The sequence below is a fragment of the Poecilia reticulata genome, linkage group LG23 (genome assembly GCF_000633615.1).
Source record: "Poecilia reticulata strain Guanapo linkage group LG23, Guppy_female_1.0+MT, whole genome shotgun sequence".
Lineage (NCBI taxonomy): Eukaryota > Metazoa > Chordata > Actinopteri > Cyprinodontiformes > Poeciliidae > Poecilia > Poecilia reticulata.
This window is the reverse complement of record NC_024353.1, coordinates 12618831-12640872: the sequence shown is the minus strand read 5'-3', so window position 1 is coordinate 12640872 and position 22042 is coordinate 12618831. Positions and strand designations below refer to the sequence as shown.

Here is a 22042-nt window from a genome sequence, read left to right as displayed (position 1 = left end):
CTATATCTATATATCTAAAACAGCGTCTTCCTCCTCATGTCTTGATCGTAGCAGGAGTTTAACTTCTCAGGACGTGATGGAGCAGCGGGTGTTTGGCATAACTGTTAAGTTTGGGACTTTTGGCCAGTGGCGCAAAAAGTGGGTATGCAGCGCATGCAACGCATAGGGGCGCAGCACCAGAGGGGGCGCCAAAACCCCGTCTGGAGGGGGTCGCGCGCCGATGATGTTTTCCCATACACTTCAGCGCGCCTGACGCTCCTTCACCTCGCGCACATAACGAGGTAATATATATAGAGAGAGACAGAGAGAGCGAGATATTAGATATTAGTTTTTATTTTGTATTAGTTTCTCAGCATATATTATTTTCTTTTTTCAAATGCAGCGGCTGGAAACCTATTTTGAACAGCTCAAACATGGACCGGATGTGCGCTTTTATTGTGAAATCAGCACGTAAATGGGTGTACCATAATGTCTTGAGCTACCGCGCACTTGTATATTGTGTGCTGGGCCGGCTGGACGCTGAGCCGGCTAGCTTTACCGCGGTACCGGGACGCTCCGTCTTGCTTCTGGGTTTTCCTGGCTATTTTTCCGGCCAGCGAACCATTCCGCCACCTAGTGGTCCTTTTTCAGACCACTTAGTCTTCTGTACCGCTCAAAAACGCACAATATGTCTAGAAATATTTTTAGGATATTATAAGGAAGTGCTGAGATATTCCGTTTTCCAGCGAATTAACGTATTTGCCACTTCGGCACATTGAGAAAAGTTCAGAGGACAAAAACACTAGACTCCGAGGAAAACTCAGATGTCCCATATTTTACTAGCATGTAAACGCACCATCTACACACAAATCTTGGAGATTCCCCGAAGCGTGAAATGAGTCTCAAAAATAGTTGTGCTCTCGTAACCGGGTTTGTGTGTAAATGCAGTTGTGTGTGTGTGTGTGTGTGTACCAGGGGATTTGTGTGTATTTTTCAACATGTATAGGCGTAGGAGAAGGTTTATTTTATTTTAAAAGTTTTACAAATCTAGCATTACACACAGATATTTTTAAACATCTTTTTACACACGCACAAATCCTCTTACGCACGCACAGATATTTTGAGACTATTTTCACTGCATAAGTATATTACAAAGCACAGCCGTTCATAATTTATTATTTAGCAATATCAATACATATTTACATAACTATGCAAACACAAATAATTATTAATACTGAATAATATATATATATATATATATATAATGTTTTTCAGCCAACGAGTTCTAGCTTCAGAGATTCAGCAGCTGAGATTGAGTCCAAAATCCATCCGATGTGAGATTCATCCGCTGCAGTGAATCCATCTCTCTTTATATATATCTCTCTCTTCTTCCTCACATTAGGAAACTTTCAAAACAAAAACGGAAGATTTGGGATGTATCTTACTAGTGAAAGAATTACATATAAATAATAGTCTTTACCACCTTTGTAAACTTTGCTGGTGAATGTTATAACACATAAGTTTTATAATTTATATTGTTTCATTTCTAATATAAGCTCTTGAGTCACATAATCTAAGTAAATGTTAGAGAATAATTAATTTTTTTTAGATTTACAGAATCTCAGTTATCCTTCATAGCGGCTGAACCTGTATTACTCCAAGCACTGTAGCTAATATTAGCTGGTGTCTCGCCGGTGGACATAAATACAGTAAAGTAATATTCTAATCACAAAATATACACAATAATATGTCCATCTTATTTGTGAAATGTCTGTGGAGCCTCACATCAATAGTCCATCAATCAGAACAACAACATCTGTTTGAGCTGAGGCATCTTCTGCTGTTTTGGTTGAACAAAGTAGGAGGGTATACCGCTCCAAGATGGCCGCCGTATTTCCTGCGCCGGAGCAGCCAATGCGGGGTCTACTCTTATATTATGTCTATGATGTATACTATATGTGTAAAATGGTTGGGGTCACACTGCCACCCACTGGGGATCTGGCAAAACAACGCCATCTGTCGAGGGCAACAAGAATCGCCTCGGTCATGGAATGTTCTCTCCTATTGGTGGACTGAGTGGGGAATTCACTCTTGTTCTCTTAGGTGTCTGCACAGAAAGTGCTCTTTTGACAGGGAAGTTGATGTGCAGCGACCAGGTGAGAGTGTCTGCTATGTGGACCCTGCGGTGCGTGACAATCTCCACAGCAGTGCTCTGGATGTTGAACAGGATGTCCACAAGCCGTTTCCTCCTGAAGTCGATCACCAGTTCTTTGGCTTTTCCCACATTCCGAAGCAAGTTGCTGTTGCACCATTATACAAAACGTTTGACCTCCTTTGAAGAGAAGGGGGAAGGATGGAGGTGATGTGACCTTTGACCAGAATTTCATGACTTTCTGCATTTCAAGGGTTGATAGTGTATAAGTGCTACTTGTACACCATATTGACTCCTGTCCCCAAATAAGAGTCAAATATGTTTACAGATCTATGACCATTTTCCAAAAGAACTTGTAATATTAATGCCATGTTATCTTTAAGTTTGGTAATACAAGATAGTTTTGAACGACATAGTACCCATCGTCTGCCAACAACATTGTGTGTTTAACAGCAGTGAAGAAACTGTTAATGGTATGTTATGATGTAGACCAAAAAATGCACATGAATCATCATTAATTTCAAACATTGATTCAATAGAAAATCAACACATTTATACATGCAGATCCACATTCAGATGATGGTTGAATCAACATTAATATAATGCCAGTTATGGTTGAAACCTCAACGTTGATTCAACATGCAAGTCACTGACCACTTCAGTATTGCTTTGATGTCAGGCTTAATGTTTCTACCCAACTTTGATTCACTCAGTTTCTATCTGGGTTGCTTTTGTTCTAACTGACCGTTGCAAACTTGTTGAGAGGTTTAATTCTATTTTAGGTCGAGTATCTCTTCTTGTTTAATCTATTATAAAATGTTCTTATGGCACATTCCCCGTCTAGCCTTGTGACCTCTGTGGATGTTGTTACTAAAAACAGAAAGCTGGTGTCTATAGTAACAACTATTCAAGAGAAAGCACAAAACAAATCTAAAACAAAGTGATAAATGCAATCATTTCAAACAGGAAGAGGATCAAAAATGGCATAATGAGGAAACTGAAACACTAAAGTTTATTTAGAGAAATAAGACTACATAAGAATGAAATAAAGGAATTCAATTATGTTTTACAAGAAGCCTAAAGAAAATATATCAAGAATTGAAGTTTTAAAAGCCGCTGGATTTTGATTACAAACCATCCTCTCATCAACAAAGATGGTCCAAATGCAAAAAACTAAGCTTTACCTTTAAGCCTGAGAAGGCTAATAGATGGGAAACACATTTCATTACAAAACTAACATTAAACTGATAATCCATCGGTCAGGAGGGCTGCTGGTGCCTCTCCAGCTAACGTTCCGGGCGAGAGGCGGGGTCATCCTGGACAGGTCACCAGTCTGTCGCAGGGCAACACACACACACACACACACACACACACACACACACACACACACACACACACACACAGTTATTCTAGTTCATTTTTCTACAAATGATCAGTGATTCTAGTATAAGTCCAGGGTCAAGAATGGACCAACATAGCAAGAGAAGCATCAGTCCTTTCACAGCTGCTCAAAGTGATCATTTGGGGCAAACATCACTACATTACTTCTTAGACCTTTACTTGAGGCTGATTAGGGAAGAAAGACACTTTCTTAAAAATAGAATTTGACATCAGGTTATCTTAAGGGAAGAAAAATTGGCTACACTGCAGATTCACACCTTAAAAATGAAGTAGAGGCATTGACAGTGACCAGGCCCCTCCAAACTATATATGCAGTCTTTATGCTGCTCCACTTGCAACTGATTTTGAGTCTGAGGCTTGAAATGGGCTGACAGAGTTTGTCTCCATGGCCAGGTAAACAAAAATCACAAATGTGGCCAAAATAGCGAACAGGGCCAGCTTTTTCCATAAAGTCATGCTGCGCCGCACTGTTCTGGTTGGACCTGCAGATGGAGCTGTAGCAGAAAGCTTGGAGGAGGAGGAACTAGAGGAGCTAGAGGATGTGAAGGAGGTGGAGGGATTCAAACTGGACATTCTGTTGACTGCATGGCTCCCTGTGTAGGAGTAGCTGCTGGTCTTTGTGGTTTTTGGAGACAGACAGGAATTCTCATCACTCCATAAGTCACTGGAGATTAGCGGGCGTCCAGCTGCTCCTCGGATGGGCTTTCGGCAGCTAGCGCTGTGAAAAATAGAGTTCAGAATCAAGTTTCTCATAAACAACATGAATCAGGCCTAATAGAGTTTTGCTTAGAGCTACATTACAATTCTCACCACTTAAAGGTGCAACTAAGATTACACCGTTATCAAGAAGAATTAGATCAGCTGACATCTGATAAAAGAATCATACTAGTAAAATGAAAATCAATAAAATATTAACCTCTGACTGCTTTGCCGTTATTGGTTCAAAGTCCCAAAACTAAAATAAATGTGTAAAGGGAACTGGGTCTATGTGCCTCACTTTAGCACATGTGTAACAGAGCAGAGAGGCAAAGATGAAGACCTGAGGAAACAGCTTTTCTTTCACTAAACTGTTGTGCTGATGTTTCCTAGCTAGTCCTGCTCAGAGGGGCGACGACAGGAGGCTTAGACAGAAATGGCCCCAAATCTCACAGACATGCAGCTTTCAGTTCATAACCAAGTCAAGTAGCTTATTTGTACATTTCAGCAACAGGCCAATTCAAAGTGCTCAACACAGTCAGTGTATCCAGGTAAACTAATATCTCATTGAAAAGTGAATATACTTCATTAACAATAATGAAATCATAAACCTCATACAGATGTTCAATCATCAATCAAACCACACAGACACATATAAGGCCCATCATAAACAAAAACAGACAGAATAACAACAAAAAGACAAATACAATTTTCATCCACTGCCATATAAACTAAAGCGCCAGCGATTCCACAAACTAGAGAAGAACCTCACTGAGCTCTGAACAGGATTGGTCCAAATGATGCCGTTTACAGATCAGGTTAACCTATACTGTACATAAGGTTTCCAAACGCAGCAGCACAGGTTGGTACACTGTCATTTACAATCATCTGACTGACACAACCCCATCAGCAGGATCCTCATGCCATCATTGTACCAGACCTGGACATTATGGAAGCTGCTTTTCCTGGAATGCCGCCACAGCTGGCCAGTAAACATTGGAGTACAATATGCTTTAAAAAGTGCAGTTTTGACATGGAGGGAGCATATAGAGAACTTTCAAAGAAGCATATTAGCTTGTGTGCATATTGCATACAACTCTGCCTGTAAATGTATCCATCAGCAGACAGGTCATCGGTGATGCAATGTCACAAATATTTCATCTCATCACTGACTTGCAGGATGCTGCCAGAGTGAAGTCAAGGAAAGATAATTTAGCTTCTACCCATGCATAATGCTGCATTATGGATACACTGTGTGCTGGAAGACGTTGGAAATGGGAGAATCAAAAGGGAAGGTCTTCTGCCCCATCATGATGACTGACTTAATGGTCGACTCAGACTCCCTAGTGCTTTGCTCTTGGATCTGTGTTGGTGAGACACATAGATCCATTACATCCCAGTACTCTTTTCTTTGTAGTTGCTATTTAAATAACACTGATATGGTGTATGCAAGTGAGTTAGCTTAATATTAATTAAGTACTTGGCGTTGACTATTTATGGTTGAATGTGTGCCTGTAGAGGGCAGAACTTCAGGCTGGACCTGGTGTGTAAACATGGAGGGGGAACTGCTGTCTGGGGTGCATGCACACAGTTTGATAGGTCCGGAGTTATTTGGGTGTTGGTCCCTTTCAGTTTTTGGAAGTATAGACACAAAGCATAGATAATATGAAATGTTTTAGAAAAGGACACCTCTGGTTACCTGATTCCTGTTGGACGGTTTATATCATCAGGAAAAAGCTCCTTCAGAACTTCTTTCTCCAATTTTAGCGTCTGATCATTGGCAGTGATTTTCTCAACCTGCACAGAGAGAAAGAGCTAAATTAATTTGAACAGTGAATGTCAGCAGGTTTCGTCACACTGGCACACAGCAGAGTTCTAACAATATACTAATATCATGGTTTGGTACATATCCCTGCTTTAAAGTCATGGCTAGATAAACTTTATGTATCCTGTAATTAAGAAAAATAAAAAAAGTATTAATTTATTTTTACTTTGACAGCAATAAAATAATGTTTTTTAATTTCTGAAATCCATTTCCTTTTATCGCCTTCTCAAACTCCCAGTTGGTTGTAGCAGACGGCCGTTTGTATTGTGCCAGATTCTGGTTCTGCTGGAGGTTTCTTCATTTTAAAGAGCTGTTTTCCTCTCCACTGTCTCTACATGCGTTTTTGGTTTGAGGGATTGTTGTAAAGTCAACCACACAGTGCAAGTGGTCGTCACTACATGCTGGTCCAGGGTTAGTGAATGCTGCAGGTTAATGATTCCATGCTCTACACGGTTTCATTAGAAACTTTTTAATCTTCTTTCAAAACTGAACTGAGCTTCATGCACTGTTTGATAACTAGGACCAGTTGGGATGCATCTAAATTTAAATGATTTTTTTAGACATATACACTGTCATTCAGTTGCACATTTATAAGGAACATATTGAGCAAAATTTCTTTGCACCTCAAATAATAATAAAATAAACAAGTAATGATAAAAAGTATCAATATAAACATATACAATAAAAAGATTAATGGGAGTTTAGTAGTCTTATTGCATTAGGTATGAAGCTGCTGTGGAACCTGGTTCTGTGTTTGAAGCTGCTGAAACGTTTCCCAGAGGACAGCAGGGAGAACAAACTATGGTGAGGATGGAAGGGTCTTTGTGATTGGCTGAGCCCTCGGCAGTCAAGGATGGAAGGAAGCTCAGTACCAATGATTTTCTCAGCTGTCCTCATCACTCTCTCCATGTGTTATATGCTCCAAACCAGTGTTTCCCAACCCTGGTCCTCAAGGCTCACTGCCCTGCATGTTTTAGGTATTTCCTTGCTTCAGTCCAGTTGATTTCAATCGATGACTGATTAACAGGTGTTTGCTGAACTGCAATCAGTTGAATTAGGCACATTAAAGCAGGGAAACCAATAAAACACGTAGGACAGTGATCCTTGAGGACCAGGGTTGGGAAACACTGCTTCAAACCATACCGAGATGCTGATGGTCTTTATTGTCTCTCTGTAGAAAGGTGAGTATGAGAGGAGGAAGGTTTGATCTTCTCATCTGATGTAAAAAGTGCAGACATTGCTGAGCTTTCTTCACCAAACCAGAGGTTTGGTCAAAGTGTCCTGGTCCCTGCGGCATCAAGCGAGGATGTGTGACTTTGTTGATTTTTCCTGAACATCAACAAAACAAAATAAAAAAATGTTGTTGACACATTGACCACATGTGTTGTGGTCATCTAACACAAAGGTGGTCATTGTGTTAGATTGCTTGCATCACACCAGACGTTTCACTTCCTCTCTGTTGTGTCCCTGATGAGACGCACCGCTACAGAATCATCCACATACTCAACAATGTGATTCATATTGAATCTAGCATAACAGTCATAGGCCATCAGAGTGAAGAGCAGTGGGCTCAGTACACAGCCCTGGGGGGAACCAGTGCTGAGGCATACAACCCTTGAGGTAAAAATACCAACCCTCACAGGACAGGACAGGACAGGACAGGACAGGACAGGACAGGACAGGACAGGACAGGACAGGACTGCCTGTCTGGAAATGTGATCCTGTTCCACCAAAAATGGAAACATAATAGATATAAAGCTTTGTTCTCAGACAAGTGGTTAGATGTATTGTATGTGGTCTGAATTAAAGGAGCCATATTATATCACATTTATTTATGAGTTTTATATCATGTTACAATGTCTTTTCTCATCAAAAACAAACATGGACTGTTGCTTTGATTCTTTCATACACGTTTGAGAAATCCTTGATCCAGTGGTTGCTAACACATTGATCTCATAAAGCACCAGCTGTTTCCACAAACCTCTTCCTTGAAGCTACAGTCTTCAGCCAAGCTTCCACCTCACCGTCTCCCTCACTGAGCTCCTGAAGACTAGCAGCAGCAGAAATTAAACACCTATTTGAACTCAGTCTGCTGAGCTCATCATAGGAACTACTTCTCAATACAACGCTCCAAGAACGATTGTAAACAGCATAATGTAGGAGCATTGTTGGGATGGCAGGCTGAAGGCAGAGCATCAGAAAGAGTCCAGGTGCTTCTTAAAGAGACAGAACCTTATTTCAAGGCGTCAAACCACAAAGTCAAATTTCTTCCAAGTCATGTTTGATATATACAGCATTTTTATAACAGGAGAAAGTAACAGTGTCTTGATTGCGTTATAAAATGAAAATACACAATACTGCCACTTTAAAACAATGTAAAATCAAAAAAGAATTACAGAAAGGTCCTGATGCCGCCACATGTAGCCTGCAGAAACAACCAGCTCCTACTCCACAGCTAAGGTCACATTAATAGAGATAGACAAAGATTTTCATTTGCCCATAATTCCTCAAGGTCTCAACCCAGTAGCTCTTCTACTCACTCACTGAGTGAGTAGAAGAGCCGTTAGCCCTTCACCTGTGAGATACAACTTCACCTTGCTGTTCCATCTCCACAGGTTATTTTCCTTCAAATCAATGAGTAAAGCTTGAACACAGGAAATGTACGGAATCTCTAAGACAGCAAGGACAGAGAGAAGAAAAGAAAACTGGTGTGTGAGTACTGTGTAAGAGCATGGCAGGAGTTAATTCACATTGTGTGTTTTCATCAAGTCAGTAACCCTACAGGTTACATTGAGCTGGATGTGGCTGATCTCCAGCTTAAAAGAAGAAAAGATTTGCTTCCTTTGGCAGAGTCAAAGGAACCTAATGAAAAGCAGCTGCTGTTTCCTTTCCGTCTGCTGCACTCACTGCCCATCAGCCTCACAGCGATGAAGAGCATTTTCAGTTCAACGATCATTACTATATGGGAATAAATCAGAGAAAACTCCTGCTGACTGGAGGCAGATGCGTTGCTTGTCTGCTGTCAGGAGTTTCTATGTTTGATGGCTTATTGAAGGTTTTAGTGACATAAATCTAAAACTATACAGATGATCTCAAAGGTCTCCACACCCTGTGGAAAGCAAGCTATGGAAACCATCCTTGATAATGTCAAAGCATTTTAAGTATACGGCTTTTTATGCAATATAAACACGCTTAATGGTTAAGATTTCATAATATCTACCATTACATGCGAGCCTCTATGTGAACTGCAAACAAGGTAAAAGTGCATGGGGAAATTTTTCTGCCATAAGTCAAGAGCACACAGTCTGAAAGCAGGACTTCACGTCTTTGTTCTCTAAACTTGTAATGCTTGTACTCAAAACTTTTGCTCTCTTTCAAATATTCATTGCTTTCTCAAACCTCTTCCTTGCGCTCAAAACTTGTCTCTGCCCAGTCAAATCTCCGCTTGCAAATTATTTTCTGCTCGCAACCAAAGCAAAAAAGTGCCACCACCTGGCAATGCTTAGAAGAGGGCACAATATCATCACATGTAGTGAGTGTGCCAAGTACACATGGATGGTAATGATGGAGAATATTTGACGATTTTATAGCCGTTATCTTCCTGCTCATCATGGTGCGCCATGGTTGTCGTTTTCCTTCCCGCTTGCATATATCAGGACTCAGAATCGTGACGTTTGTTGAGTACGAATGACGTTCAGGTTGGAATGCAACCTGGCCATACAGACGCAGGTCACATTTGAAAAGATCAGAAACATATCAGATTTAGGAACACATTTTCAAGTGGCCTGAGTAGCATTTGTCAAAGTTGGGTCTGTGTTGTGATGTAAGACTGTCATGAAAAGATCAGATACAGGTTGAATAAAAGCAAACAAATCATTTTATTCTGATTTGGGTCACTTCAGGCTGCAGTATGAATGTAACCTAAGACACCAGTCAACAGCGCTGCAGAAAGCAGCACTATTGAGTAATCACAGGTCTTCCCTGGTTCGGTTTAGTACAGTAAGATTTCTTAACCATTTTCTTACCGATTGGTTCTGGCTGCTGCAGCTGCTGGTATGACTGCTAGCTGGGGACTTCCCTCTGCTCCTCACTTGTGTCTCCACCACTGGAACTAGTTCAGGTTCAATCACAGGTTCTGGTACTGCCACCGCTACTGCAATACACAATAAAGTCCATTACAACTGTCCCACAACAGCCAGCACATGTGTCCCTCCTTTGAGACAGACAAAAGATTTAGGTCTGTGTCAGTCTTCCACAGGCCCAATTTGATTTGATTTATATTATTTGACTTCTAAAGGCAGACTCAGTCTGACTGTACAGAACCACTAGACATGACTCGAGGTATAACAAACTCAATTGTCACCGTTACTGTGATTATGAATGTTTTGTTCTTTGGATTTTGAAGTATTGCTCCAACTAGGAACATCCCAATTGGGTTTTTTGTCTCTTCAGTCCGAATCCTTTGATTTTGAGTGTCGGTCAATACAGAGTCCTGATTTGATTATTCAAAATTACCTTTAGAAAATTAGGAAGCGCGAAGAAAGAGATACAGTAGGTTCTTTATTTTTTGTTTCATTCTTTGCATACTCTTGAAATACGATCCCATGTGTTCCTGCCTCCCACTTCCAACAGTACTACTGATATATACCGTTACATTCCCATTTGTGTTGAGAATAAATATTCATATACACTCCTGATCAAAATCTTAAGACCAGTCAAAAAATTGCAATTTTTTTTTTGCATTTTGCACTATTGGATCTTAAGAAGGTTCTAAGTAGAGCTTCACAATGTTAAAGGAAAAAAAATCGGTGCAAGAGACGAGAACTTTTGAGCAGGGAATTTTCTGAAAACTGCATTTACACTCAAACATGATTTTTTCAGCTGATCAAAAGTTTAAGACCATAGCTCAAAAAAACCCGAACCCCCCCCAAACAGAAATCAAAGTGTCAAAAAAAAGGACTCAGTAATGAGTAGCTCCACCATCTTGTTGATGACTTCAAACAATCGTCTAGGCTTGATGCCAGCGTTTCCAGGAGGCTAGTGGGATCGTTGCTCCAAGTGTTGAAGATGCTTCACGAATAGAGCATCCACTGTCTGGAACTGATGTCCATTTTTAAACTTCCCTTGCCATCCATCCCCAAATGTTCTCAATTGGGTTTAGTTCCGGGGAACATGCAGGATGGTCCAAAAGAGTGATGTTATTCTCTTGGAAGAACTCCTTTGTCAGGYGGGCATTGTGAACTGCAGCACTGTCCTGTTGAAAAACCCAATCATTACCACACAGACGAGGCTCTCAGTCATGAGGGATGGCCGCTGCAACATCTCCACATAGCCAGCTGCTGTTTGACGCCCCTGCACAACCTGAAGCTGTTCCATTGAAGGAAAATCACCCCAGATCATGATGGCGCCCCCACCACTGTGCCGTGTAGAAAACATCTCAGGTGGGATCTCCTTGTCATGCCAGTAACGTTGGAAGCCATCAGGACCATCAAGGTAATTTTTTTTCTCATCAGAGAAGACAACTTTCTTCCACCTTTCAACGTCCCATGTTTGGTGCATCCTTGCAAAGTTCAAAGGGGCAATTTTGTGGCGCTAAAGAAGACGTGGCCTTTGAAGACGTTTTTTGTTTCTGAAGTCCTTCTCTCTCTCGCAGATGCCGTCTGATGGTTGTTGGGCTGCAGTCAGCACCAGTAATGGCCTTCATTTGGGTAGAGGATCGTYCYGTGTCTTGACGGACAGCCAATCGGATCCTGCGGCTCAGAGCTGGTGACATTTTTTTGGGTCTACCACTTGACTTTTTTGTTCCTTAACCCTCAGGATCATTTAAAAAATGCAAAATGACCGTCTTACTGCGTCCAACCTCAGCAGCGATGGTACATTGTGAGAGGCCTTGTTTATGCAGCTCAACAATCCTACCACGTTCAAAGTCAGTGAGCTTTTTTGCTTTTGCTATCAGGAGGTCTTGACAGTGTAAAGACTTGACAGAAAATCACATGGAATCCAGATTTTTGCACAGCTTTTGGCTTTTAAACACTATGGTCTTAAACTTTTTATCAGCTGAAAAAAATCATGTTTGAGTGTAAATGCAGTTTTCAATTAATTCGCTGCTCAAAAGTTCTTGTCTCTTGCACTGATTTTTTTCCTTTAACATTGTGAAGCTCTACTTAGAACCTTCTTAAGATCCAATAGTGCAAAATGCAAATTCTTGCAATTTTTTTTTGCAAGAATTGCAAGATTTTGATCAGGAGTGTACATCCGATCCCTGATCGGGATATAATGCCCGATTCCAATCAAGTCTGAAACTACGTGATCAGGCCATATTTCCGGTCACATAGTCGGATCGAAACATCCTTAGATTCAACAAATCAATATGATTTTGTGCCTGCATAGAGATATTCTTTCTGAAAAAGGAAACCACTAGTATGGAGGACCAAAACAGACAAATAAAATGTATAAATAAAAGAAAAAAATGTATAAATAAAAGAATAAATATACAAATAAAGGACTAAATAAAAACATAAATCTATATTTAGTTTATCCTTTTCCTTACACACGAGTTTCCGTCAGGTAATGTATTTTCTTTTTCATTTCCCCCAAACATGCGTTTTTGTCAAGAAAAATTGATATTTTGCCTAGTCTTTTTGCTTCACCCTTTTCTGCTTGCTGTAGTCTTTTTCCGTTGACACTCCTGTCAAGTCATATTCAATATTTTAAATAATTTTAATGTTAAATAATCTAATGATTTCTTCAATAGCTTCCACATTGTGTGCCACATTGACTAGAAATCAGTGTGTAACCAATCGCAATCGACCGGTGGATTGGAGAAGGTTTTGAGTCGATCTCTGCCGTAAGTGACAAACTGAACGCCGTCCAGAGACTAAAACCAGCGCGTCCCATTCTGACCCGCTTATTCATACATATACTTTTGTCGTAGTACATTTTAAAATAGGGTAGTCTGTTTCATGTAAAAGCATGAATTACCACTTTTTTATATCAATTGGTCATAAGGCAAGGAATTTATTAACATTTGTTGAGGAGTGTTCAGTACGGAAATTTGTTGACAGTCCCTAAGTGAACCTCCGAGTGAGGAGGCGGGAGCTGGAGAACGGCTGGCCGAAATTAGCGTTCATAAATCAACCTTGAGCAAAACGCCGCTTTCTCGGCGGACATTGGAATATCCAACTCACAACTAACGTCACTGCAGTTGGTAACACATTACCAACCACTGGGAAAAAATTTGTTTTAGTCTGTGGCCTGTAAAGAATGCACCGAGCGAGCTGAACGCCCAACAACGTCTCAAGCAGTGACGTTGGTTCCAAAGCTCTATTGGCCAATAGTAGAGGAGCTGAACAGCTCTCCTCATTAACATATTGATGCAGCAGAAATACAGCAAACGGAAAAAGACCAAGCGGAAATACAGCAAGCAGAAAAGGGAGAAGCAAAAAAAGACAAAGCAAAATATCTATTTTTCTTGACAAAAACGCATGTTTAGGGGAAATGAAAAAGAAAATATATACATTACTTGACAAACTCGTGTAAGAAAAAGGAAAAACTAATACATTTATGCTTTTATTTCTTATTAAAATATATATTTATGCTTTTATTTATTCCTTTATTTATATATTTATTATTTTATTATGTCAGTTTTGGTCCTCCAAAAATATTTATGCTTTTATTTCTTATCACAATATACATTTATTATTTTATACATTTATTCTTTTGTTTCTTATTATGTCGGTTTTGGTCCTCCATATAGAAGGCCCTCAGAAGTGAGAACATGCAAATTTACATAAATGCTGTGATCCCTGATTCAGGTACAATGAGTTGATATGTTTATACCGTCCTCTGTGTCGCTGTAGATTTCAGGCTCAGAGTTGCCATTGTGGTTGACTTGTATTTCTGTGGGAAACGGCTGTGCAGGACCATCATCCAAGAACTTCTGCAGCTTCTTCTGATACAGTTCACGGGTTGAGTCTGGATAGAACAACATGGAAAGAAATGCATCGTAAAACGAAAGTTACGTATGTAGCTACGGTCCTATGAATTCAGGATGACCACCAGAGGGCGGTGCTGAAAGCACTGAATATTCCCTTCGCACATGCGCCGTTCGAGCAATAATATCAATGGAGTCGCACCTGTGACACATCGGATGATCAATCAGAGGCTATAATATAGCATGACGTCATCCGAGACTCTGTTCCTACAAAATCTTCTCGCAAAACGCAAGGATTCTGAGTGCCAAAGAATCTCTGGCGGTCATCCGGGACTCATAGAACCGTAGTTGCATACGTAACTTTCATTCCATTTCATCCCTACACCTCTCAAGTCTGCCCAGGATGTGGAAACGCTCCTGGTAGAGTGTGCCTTCACGCCGATTGGCCGGGGGCAACGCCCTGCAGCGTAGGCGTGGCAGATGACATTCACAATCCAATGGGAGAGACGCTGTTTGGATAGAGGACAACCTAATCTTGGGCCCCCATAACACAAGAACAGCTGGTCTGAGCATCTTATAGAAGCAGTGGCTGCAATATAGGCCTCCAGTGCCCTCACTGGGCACAGTAACTCAGAACTATCGCCAGCTTCCCCTGACGTAGGCTGAAAACGCGCCAACCTCAATGGTTGGTTACACTGAGAATGAGAAAACACTTAAGGGACAAACACCGGGTTTGGCCACAAGGTAACACCAGAACCATCTGAACCCCATCTGAGACATGACGGGCTGACAGAAAGAGCATGTAGCTCACTGACCCTCTTAGCTGAGACAATTGCCAACAAAAAAGCAGTTTTACATGACACCCATTTGAGGTCTGCCTGAACCAAAGGCTCAAATGGAGGGTGGCATAGAGCACTGAGGACCAAGGACGGGTCCCAAACTGGCGCACGTGGAACTGTTGGCAGGTGCAGCCTATGAGCGCCACTCAAAAAAAGAGAAACCAGATTATGGCTCCCCACTGTACAGCCATCAACATCAGCATGACTAAATGATAAAGCTGCTACATATACCTTAAGTGTCAAAAGAGAGCATCCGTTATCAAGAAGAGACTGAAGAAACTCCAAAATAGTGGGTACCGCACAGGTGACTGGATCATCATTACGGGCAGAACACCACTGGGAAAACAGACGCCATCTGTTTTCATATTGCTGACGAGTGCAGAATGCCCTGGTAGTCAAAATAGTGTGCCTGACGGGACCTGAATACCCAGTCAGCTGCTGTTCAAGCCTCCGAGTGGCCACACCCACAGCCGGAGGCGTTGAGGATCGGGATGCCATATCTAACCCCAAAACTGAGACAGTAAATCCCTCCTCGTTGGAAGACACCAGGGGACACCATGACAGACTCCGTAGAAGTGGGAACCATGACTGTGCTGGTCAATATGGAGCTACCAGCAACATCCTGTGGCCCTCTTCGAGAACTCGCTGAAGAGTTGGCCATATCAGGGAAAGGGGTGGAAGGCATATAGGAGGACGCTTGGCCAAGGATGGGCCAAGGAGTCCTGGCCCAGTGCACCTGCTGCTCCTGTAAGGGAAAACCATAGGGGACAATGAGTTGACCTCTCAGTTGCAAACAGGTCAACCTCTCTGACCAAAAAGGTCCCAGATCAGGCAGACTATGTCGCTGTGGAGGGACCACTCTCCCGTAGCTGGAAAAGGGAGTCTGCTACCTGGTTGCGCAGCCCTGGCAAGTACACCGCCCGCAGGGTGGATAGGTGAAGAGACGGCCATTTCAGGAGAACCTGGGACTCCTTCAGAAGCTGTGCTGACCTGGTGCAACATCTCTGTTGTCTACCACATCAACCAATGTGGTAGACAACAGCGGTGTTGTCTGACCGAATCAGGACATCTCCCCTTCAGATGGGGCAAAAAGTGCCTGGAAGCCAAACGCACAGCATGCAGCTCCAGCACATTTATATGCTTGGAGCGATCCTGTGGACACCATTGGCCCTGAACCGCCCTGTGTTGCCACACAGCGCCCCATCCCGTGGAGCTGGCATCTGTCGTGACCACCTCTCTGCGATACACAACCACCCCCATGGACACACCCCTGGACAAATGGGTCCCGTCTCTCCACGGACTAAGGGCACGAAGACATGGCCACGATACCACAAGTTTGTGATGCCTGTGTAGCTTGGCATCTAGGCGCCAGCTGTTGATCCACCTCTGCAAAGGGCGCAGTGAATGCAGACCTGTCATGGAGGGAGAATCCAAAAGCACCCCAAGAAAAGTGGTTGTCTGCGATGTTATCAGACAGCTCTTCTCCAAGTTCACCTTAAGGCCCAACCAGGACACATGAGCGAGCAGGTGACTCGTATCGCGAGATGCATGCTCTCGAGACGGGGCGCAGAGAAGCCAATCGTCAAGGTATGGTAGAACCTTCATGCCGTGGGCCTGCAGAGGAGAGAGGGCTGCCCTCACGCACCGAGTGAACAAGCTCGGGGAGGGCGAGAGGCCGAACAGGAGCACACGGAACTGTCAGTGGCGACTCCGATAGGCAAACCTGAGAAAGCGACGATGGTCCGCCGCAATAGGTACATGAAAGTACGCATCTGTAAGGTCGATTGATATAAGCCATTCTCCCTTTGTCACAGCTCGCAGAACCTCTACCGTCGTGAGCATGTGAAAAGGCAGGACCTTTAAATACTGATTTAGTCCCCTGACATTCAAAACGGGACGAAAGCCACCTGTCTTTTTTGGCACGAGGAAATACGTTGAATAGTAGCCTCTGGGTTGCTGTAGAGGATCCACTGCCTCGATTGCACCCTTGGTCAGGAGGGCGGAAAGCTCCTGGTCCAGGGCTTGCGCTTTCACCGGGTCGGTGATGACGGTCACCCTGACCCGGTGTGAGATGTGAGGCCGCCGTTGGAACTGTAGTCGGTAACCATGGGTCAAAGTGGAAACCACCCATGGATCCACAGCGAGAGCAGCCCAGTTACTGAGCTGCTGATGAGAAAAATATCCGACGGCTGGGATGGTGGCCTCACTTCCTCTCCCCATGACCCTTAGAGGGGCCAAAGTCTGTGGCCCAGGTGTGCCTGGTCGGTTGGCGGACTGGCTCACAAAAGTCCCTGCTGGGTCTCTGCTGTACATCACGAGGGTAAGACCCACCAGGCCGAGCAGAACCCCAAGGTAGCGGCCGAATGCTGGGGCCAGCCGATGGGCGCCTCGGATTATGAGGAGGAGGGGGCATACCTCTGCTGAGGCCTGAAAGCTGTTGTCTAGTCTGCCGCGCCTGAACGGTTCGTTCCAGCGCTTCCAAGGCAGCAGTTCCAAACAACTCCCCTGGTACCACAGGAACACCGCGGAGGGTCCTGTGACATGTTTTAGTCAATGTGGACTGAGCCAGCCAGACCTCTAAGCAAACCTAGACCAGAAAAGACATCACACACCCAAGCTCTCTGGTCATCAATACAAAGGCCTGAAGAGCTGCATCGCTAAAGCCAATAGCTGCATCTGCCCCACTGGTATCCTGAAGGGATGCAGAAAGGGCAAACATGAGGTGTGCCAAGGAATTGACAAGGCAGCCGGCAAGTGCACCGGCATTATACGCCTTACAGAGGAAGTCACCTGTAATACGACATTGAACCCACGGGCACCAAACATCATCATGCAGGGCTTCATCTGGGCACACAATGATCGAGGCATCAGCAGGTTCAACCGCAGGCATGCGATCCAAGCCTGCCTTGACCCACACATGCATAGCACCAACACCCAACCATCTGTGGAGAGACGTAAAAAGGCTCTAGGGTCCCGCCAACAAGCATGCAACTCCCTGAGGTAACTCCTCTGATGGGGGGACAGAAAAGGGAGTAGGGCCTTGTCTGTGCCTGAAAAAGGCACTGCCAGGAGATGACTCCACCACTTGCGGGACATCCAGCTGCAGCTGTCTCAAGGCCATACGCATAATGTCCCGCACTGAGCTTTCACCAGCCCCGCAGCGCGAGACGACTGTGCCTCCTCTTCCTCATTCCCAAAATGAGAGGCAGAGGCAGCCAAATGCAGCACATCGTCCTCCACAGCTAACTCTGGCATAGGTGGGGAAGGAAACCCAGTCATGGGAGCATCCACTTGACGTGCCTGAAAAAGGGATTTCATCTCCGTCAACTCTGCAGACAATCGCTCAACCCTTGTGGAAAGACACTGGTCAGACTTAGCTCGTCTCTTCTTAGGAGGAGCCACCTCTTAAGGAGAACAGAAAAGGTGAAGTAAAAATTGCTTATCTGACATGCCAGCTGCCTATTTTTTTTCTTTGTTTCCGTTATTAAAATTTGTTTGGCTGCAGTAAAAAAAATAAAAATAAAACGGGAGCACAATAACAATGAGACAAGATGCAGGAGCCAGAGTTGTGGCCTCAGTTCTGCACTTAGGTGTGGCTACCTGCCCATAAGGTGGAAGGTCATTTCCACACTCGGGGCGTAACTGGGCCAGTCGAGCCACTTTCACTGCATGGGGCATGTAGCTGCAGTTCATGCGGGGATTGTCTGACAGGGCCTCAACCAGGTGATCATGCCCGAGGCAGGCAGGGCCACTGTCGTGACCATCATTGGCCTGAAGCACAGCCCCGCAATCAGCATAACAGTGGGAGCTATCCATGTCCAAAACTGAAGGGAGTCCCACCACAGGCAGACAGAGCAGACTACGATTGGGAGAGGGAGCGGAGAACGCTACCGTCACCAATCACAATAAAAGAGCAACAAAGGAGCTTACACCATTATCTATGTCCAGAATAAAGGACGAAAAAAAGAAAAATTAAACTGGGAGAGGGGAGCGAAAACGCTGCCATCACCAATTAAACACAGAGGGGCAACATGCAGCCCAAGCCCAGAACTCCGAACAAGAGGCTTGCCAAAATTGGGAGAGGGGGCGAAAACGCTGCAGTTACCAATTAAAGAAGCAAACGAAGAGTCAGGTGAGCCCATAGACATAATATAAGAACAGACGCCTCATGGACCGCTCTTGCCTATTGTCGCTGATGAGAGTTAGGGCGGCCATCTTAGAGCAGTCGACCGCACAATGATATATTAGTGCATTTAATGACACGCTTTTTTGTTACTGAAAACCTTATACTAACAGCTATCAAAGCTACATTTATAAACAATTGTATTTTTAAAGTATTTTTTAATTGTATTGATACATAGTTCAGTGCATTTAAATATGCTTAGTGGGAAAAACAATAGAATAGAAATAGAATATCCATCCATCCATCCATCCATCCATTTTCTTCCACTTATCTGGGGTCGGGTCGCGGGGGCAGCAGCTTCAGAAGGGAGGCCCAGACTTCCCTCTCCCCAGCCACTTCTTCCAGCTCCTCCGGAGGAATCCCAAGGCGGTCCCAGGCCAGCCAAGAGACATAGTCCCTCCAGCGTGTCCTGGGTCTTCCCCGAGGCCTCCTCCCGGTGGGACGTGCCCGGAACACCTCACCAGGGAGGCGTCCAGGAGGCATCCTKACCAGATGCCCGAGCCTCAACKGGCTCCTCTCGACGTGGAGGAGCAGCAGCTCTACTCTGAGTCCCTCCCGGATGACCGAGCTTCTCACCCTATCTCTAAGGGAGAGCCCAGCCACCCTGCGGAGGAAACCCATTTCGGCCGCTTGTATCCGTGATCTCGTTCTTTCGGTCATGACCCAAAGCTCATGACCATAGATGAGGGTGGGAACGTAGATCGACCGGTAAATCGAGAGCTTCACTTTTTGACTCAGCTCTCTCTTCATCACGACGGACCGGTACAGCGCCCGCTTCACAGTAGACGCTGCGCCAATCCGCCTGTCGATCTCCCACTCCCTTTTTCCCCTCATTCGTGAACAAGATCCCCAGATACTTAAACTCCTCCACTTGAGGCAGGACGACCCCCCTGACCCGGAGAAGGCMCTCTACCCTTTTCCGGCTCAAGACCATGGCCTCGGATTTGGAGGCACTGAGCCTCGAAATCATATCAGAATAGAATATTCTGATATTATTGATGTATGATGAGCATTTTACAAAGCACACAGCTGTTCATAATTTATTTAATTATTTAGTGATATCAATACATATTTATAGAAATATACAAACAAATAATGATTAATAATGACAAATAAATAATGATCAACACTGAATAATATATCAGATACAAGTTTATATGTATATACATATAAACATGTATAGCCTAATATATTATTCATCGGCTGCTTTCCAGCCAAGGAGCTCTAGCTTCAGAGATTCAGCAGCTGAGATTGAGTCCAAAATCCGATGTGAGATTCATCCGTTCTGCAGTGAATCCGTCTCTCTTTATAGATTCTCTCTCTTCTTCCTCACATCGTGTCTTTAGGAAACCTTCAAAACTTAAACGGAAGATTTGGGATGTATCTTACTTTTGACAGAGTGAAAGAATTACATAAATAATAGTCTTTACCACCAGCGTAAACTTTGCTGATCAATGTTATAACAATATAAGTTTTATAATATGTGTTACTAATGTAGGCTCTTGTGTCAGATAATCCAAGCCAATGTTAGAGAATAATTTTTGAGATTTACGGAATCTCGGTTAGCCTTCATAGCGGGGCTGAACCTGTATTACACCAAGCACTGTAGCTAATATTAGCTGGTATCTCGCCGGTGGACATAAATACAGTAAAGTAATATTCTAATCACAAAATATACACAATAATATGTCCATCTTACTTGTGAAATGTTATCTGTGGAGCCCTCACATCAATAGTCCATCAATCCGAACAACAACAGCATCCCGCAGTGCTGAGGCATCTTCTGTTGTTTTGGTTGAGCAAAGTAGGAGGGACGGCCGCTCCAAGATGGCTGCCGTATTTCCTGCGTCGGAGCAGCCAATGCGGGGTCTACTCTTATATTATGTCTATGGGTGAGCCCAGCACAAATAAGATCGGCTGAAATTGGGAGAATGGGCAAGACACTACCGTCACCAATTACAGAAAAATCCAGCAGACCAACGACAGGCAGACGCAGTCTGCGACATCTAGTATATGACGAAAAAAATCAAGACAGAGAGAGGGGGCATGAACGCTGCCGTCACCAATCACAGCAAAAAGATTTTTGAGAAGAAAAGAGGGGCTGACGCAGTCAATCATGTCCGGACAGGACAAAAATTAAAATGAAATTGGAAGTGGGGACAAAAAAGGTTCCCGTCACCAATCAAAGTAATAAACCGCTTACAAGGTCGACTAAAATTGGGAGAGAGGGCGAGACGCTACCATCACCAATTAAACCAAAACGTCAAATGCAGAAAGGCCAACACCGTTAGCTAAGCTCCAACATGTGTACAAACACAGTGGTCATAAACTGTGAGTTGGGAGAGGAGGCGTAAACGCTGCCATCACCAGCAAACGGTACCTTGAACGAAGATCCGTCGCAGCCCTAGGAGAGCGATACACTGCAACTCCGGCCAACAGGCAGTCGGGCGTCCAACGACAGCGAAAAGATCCAGAAAATTCAAAAGGATGATGCCATACAAAGTGTTAAGAAAATAAATTTAAAATATGCTAGTTTTAAAACTTAACACATCTTGATTAAAACAGCCTAATTATAGTTTTAAAATTAACTTATTCTGGCCTATTGACCTTTATTTTACTTGTAGTTACAACAGATCGTTTGATCTGGCCTTTGTCTGAATGGGAAAACAATCAGAAGTTCCAGCTTTTCACACAGATCTGTGAAAAGCCATAAAACAGCAGGAGTTCAGGAGAGTCTCTACTTTCACTTTGTTTAGATAATGGTGACAACTGGTGTTTGATCTTGGAAACAAATTGCAGGGAGTTTCTAACTTTAAAGAAGGTCAGAGACAGCTCCTGGTTGGATGAGCACAGATACGCCTTATTTGAATAAATTAATGACAAGAATACACCTTTACTATAAAATTTTCTACATAGAAGTAACAAAAGGAGATTTGCTCTTGCAAATCTCCAAAGACGTCTTTGCTTTTTATTTGTCGTTTCCATCTTTTGTCTTTTTCCCTCTCTCAGGTAAATTCATGTGTTGTTTGTGCTC

General features: G+C 43.4%; 1 protein-coding gene across 2 annotated transcripts in view; it reads right to left on the bottom strand.

Moving 5' to 3' along the window:
- Positions 1 to 3624: 3624 nt before the first annotated feature.
- The window catches only part of tmpoa (thymopoietin a), a 33933-nt gene continuing 15515 nt past the window's right edge, over positions 3625 to 22042 (bottom strand). The window contains exons 3-6 of one of the 2 annotated variants that reach the window (XM_008401242.2): positions 13893 to 14027; positions 10079 to 10203; positions 5928 to 6025; positions 3625 to 4250 (exon numbers count right to left, since the gene is read on the bottom strand). In XM_008401242.2, coding sequence (XP_008399464.1) covers positions 3851 to 4250; positions 5928 to 6025; positions 10079 to 10203; positions 13893 to 14027 — 758 coding nt within the window. In that variant the 3' untranslated portion in view covers positions 3625 to 3850. Of the gene's footprint in view, positions 4251 to 5927; positions 6026 to 10078; positions 10207 to 13892; positions 14028 to 22042 lie in introns of both variants that reach the window. The other variant, XM_008401241.2, reaches the window with a different exon arrangement.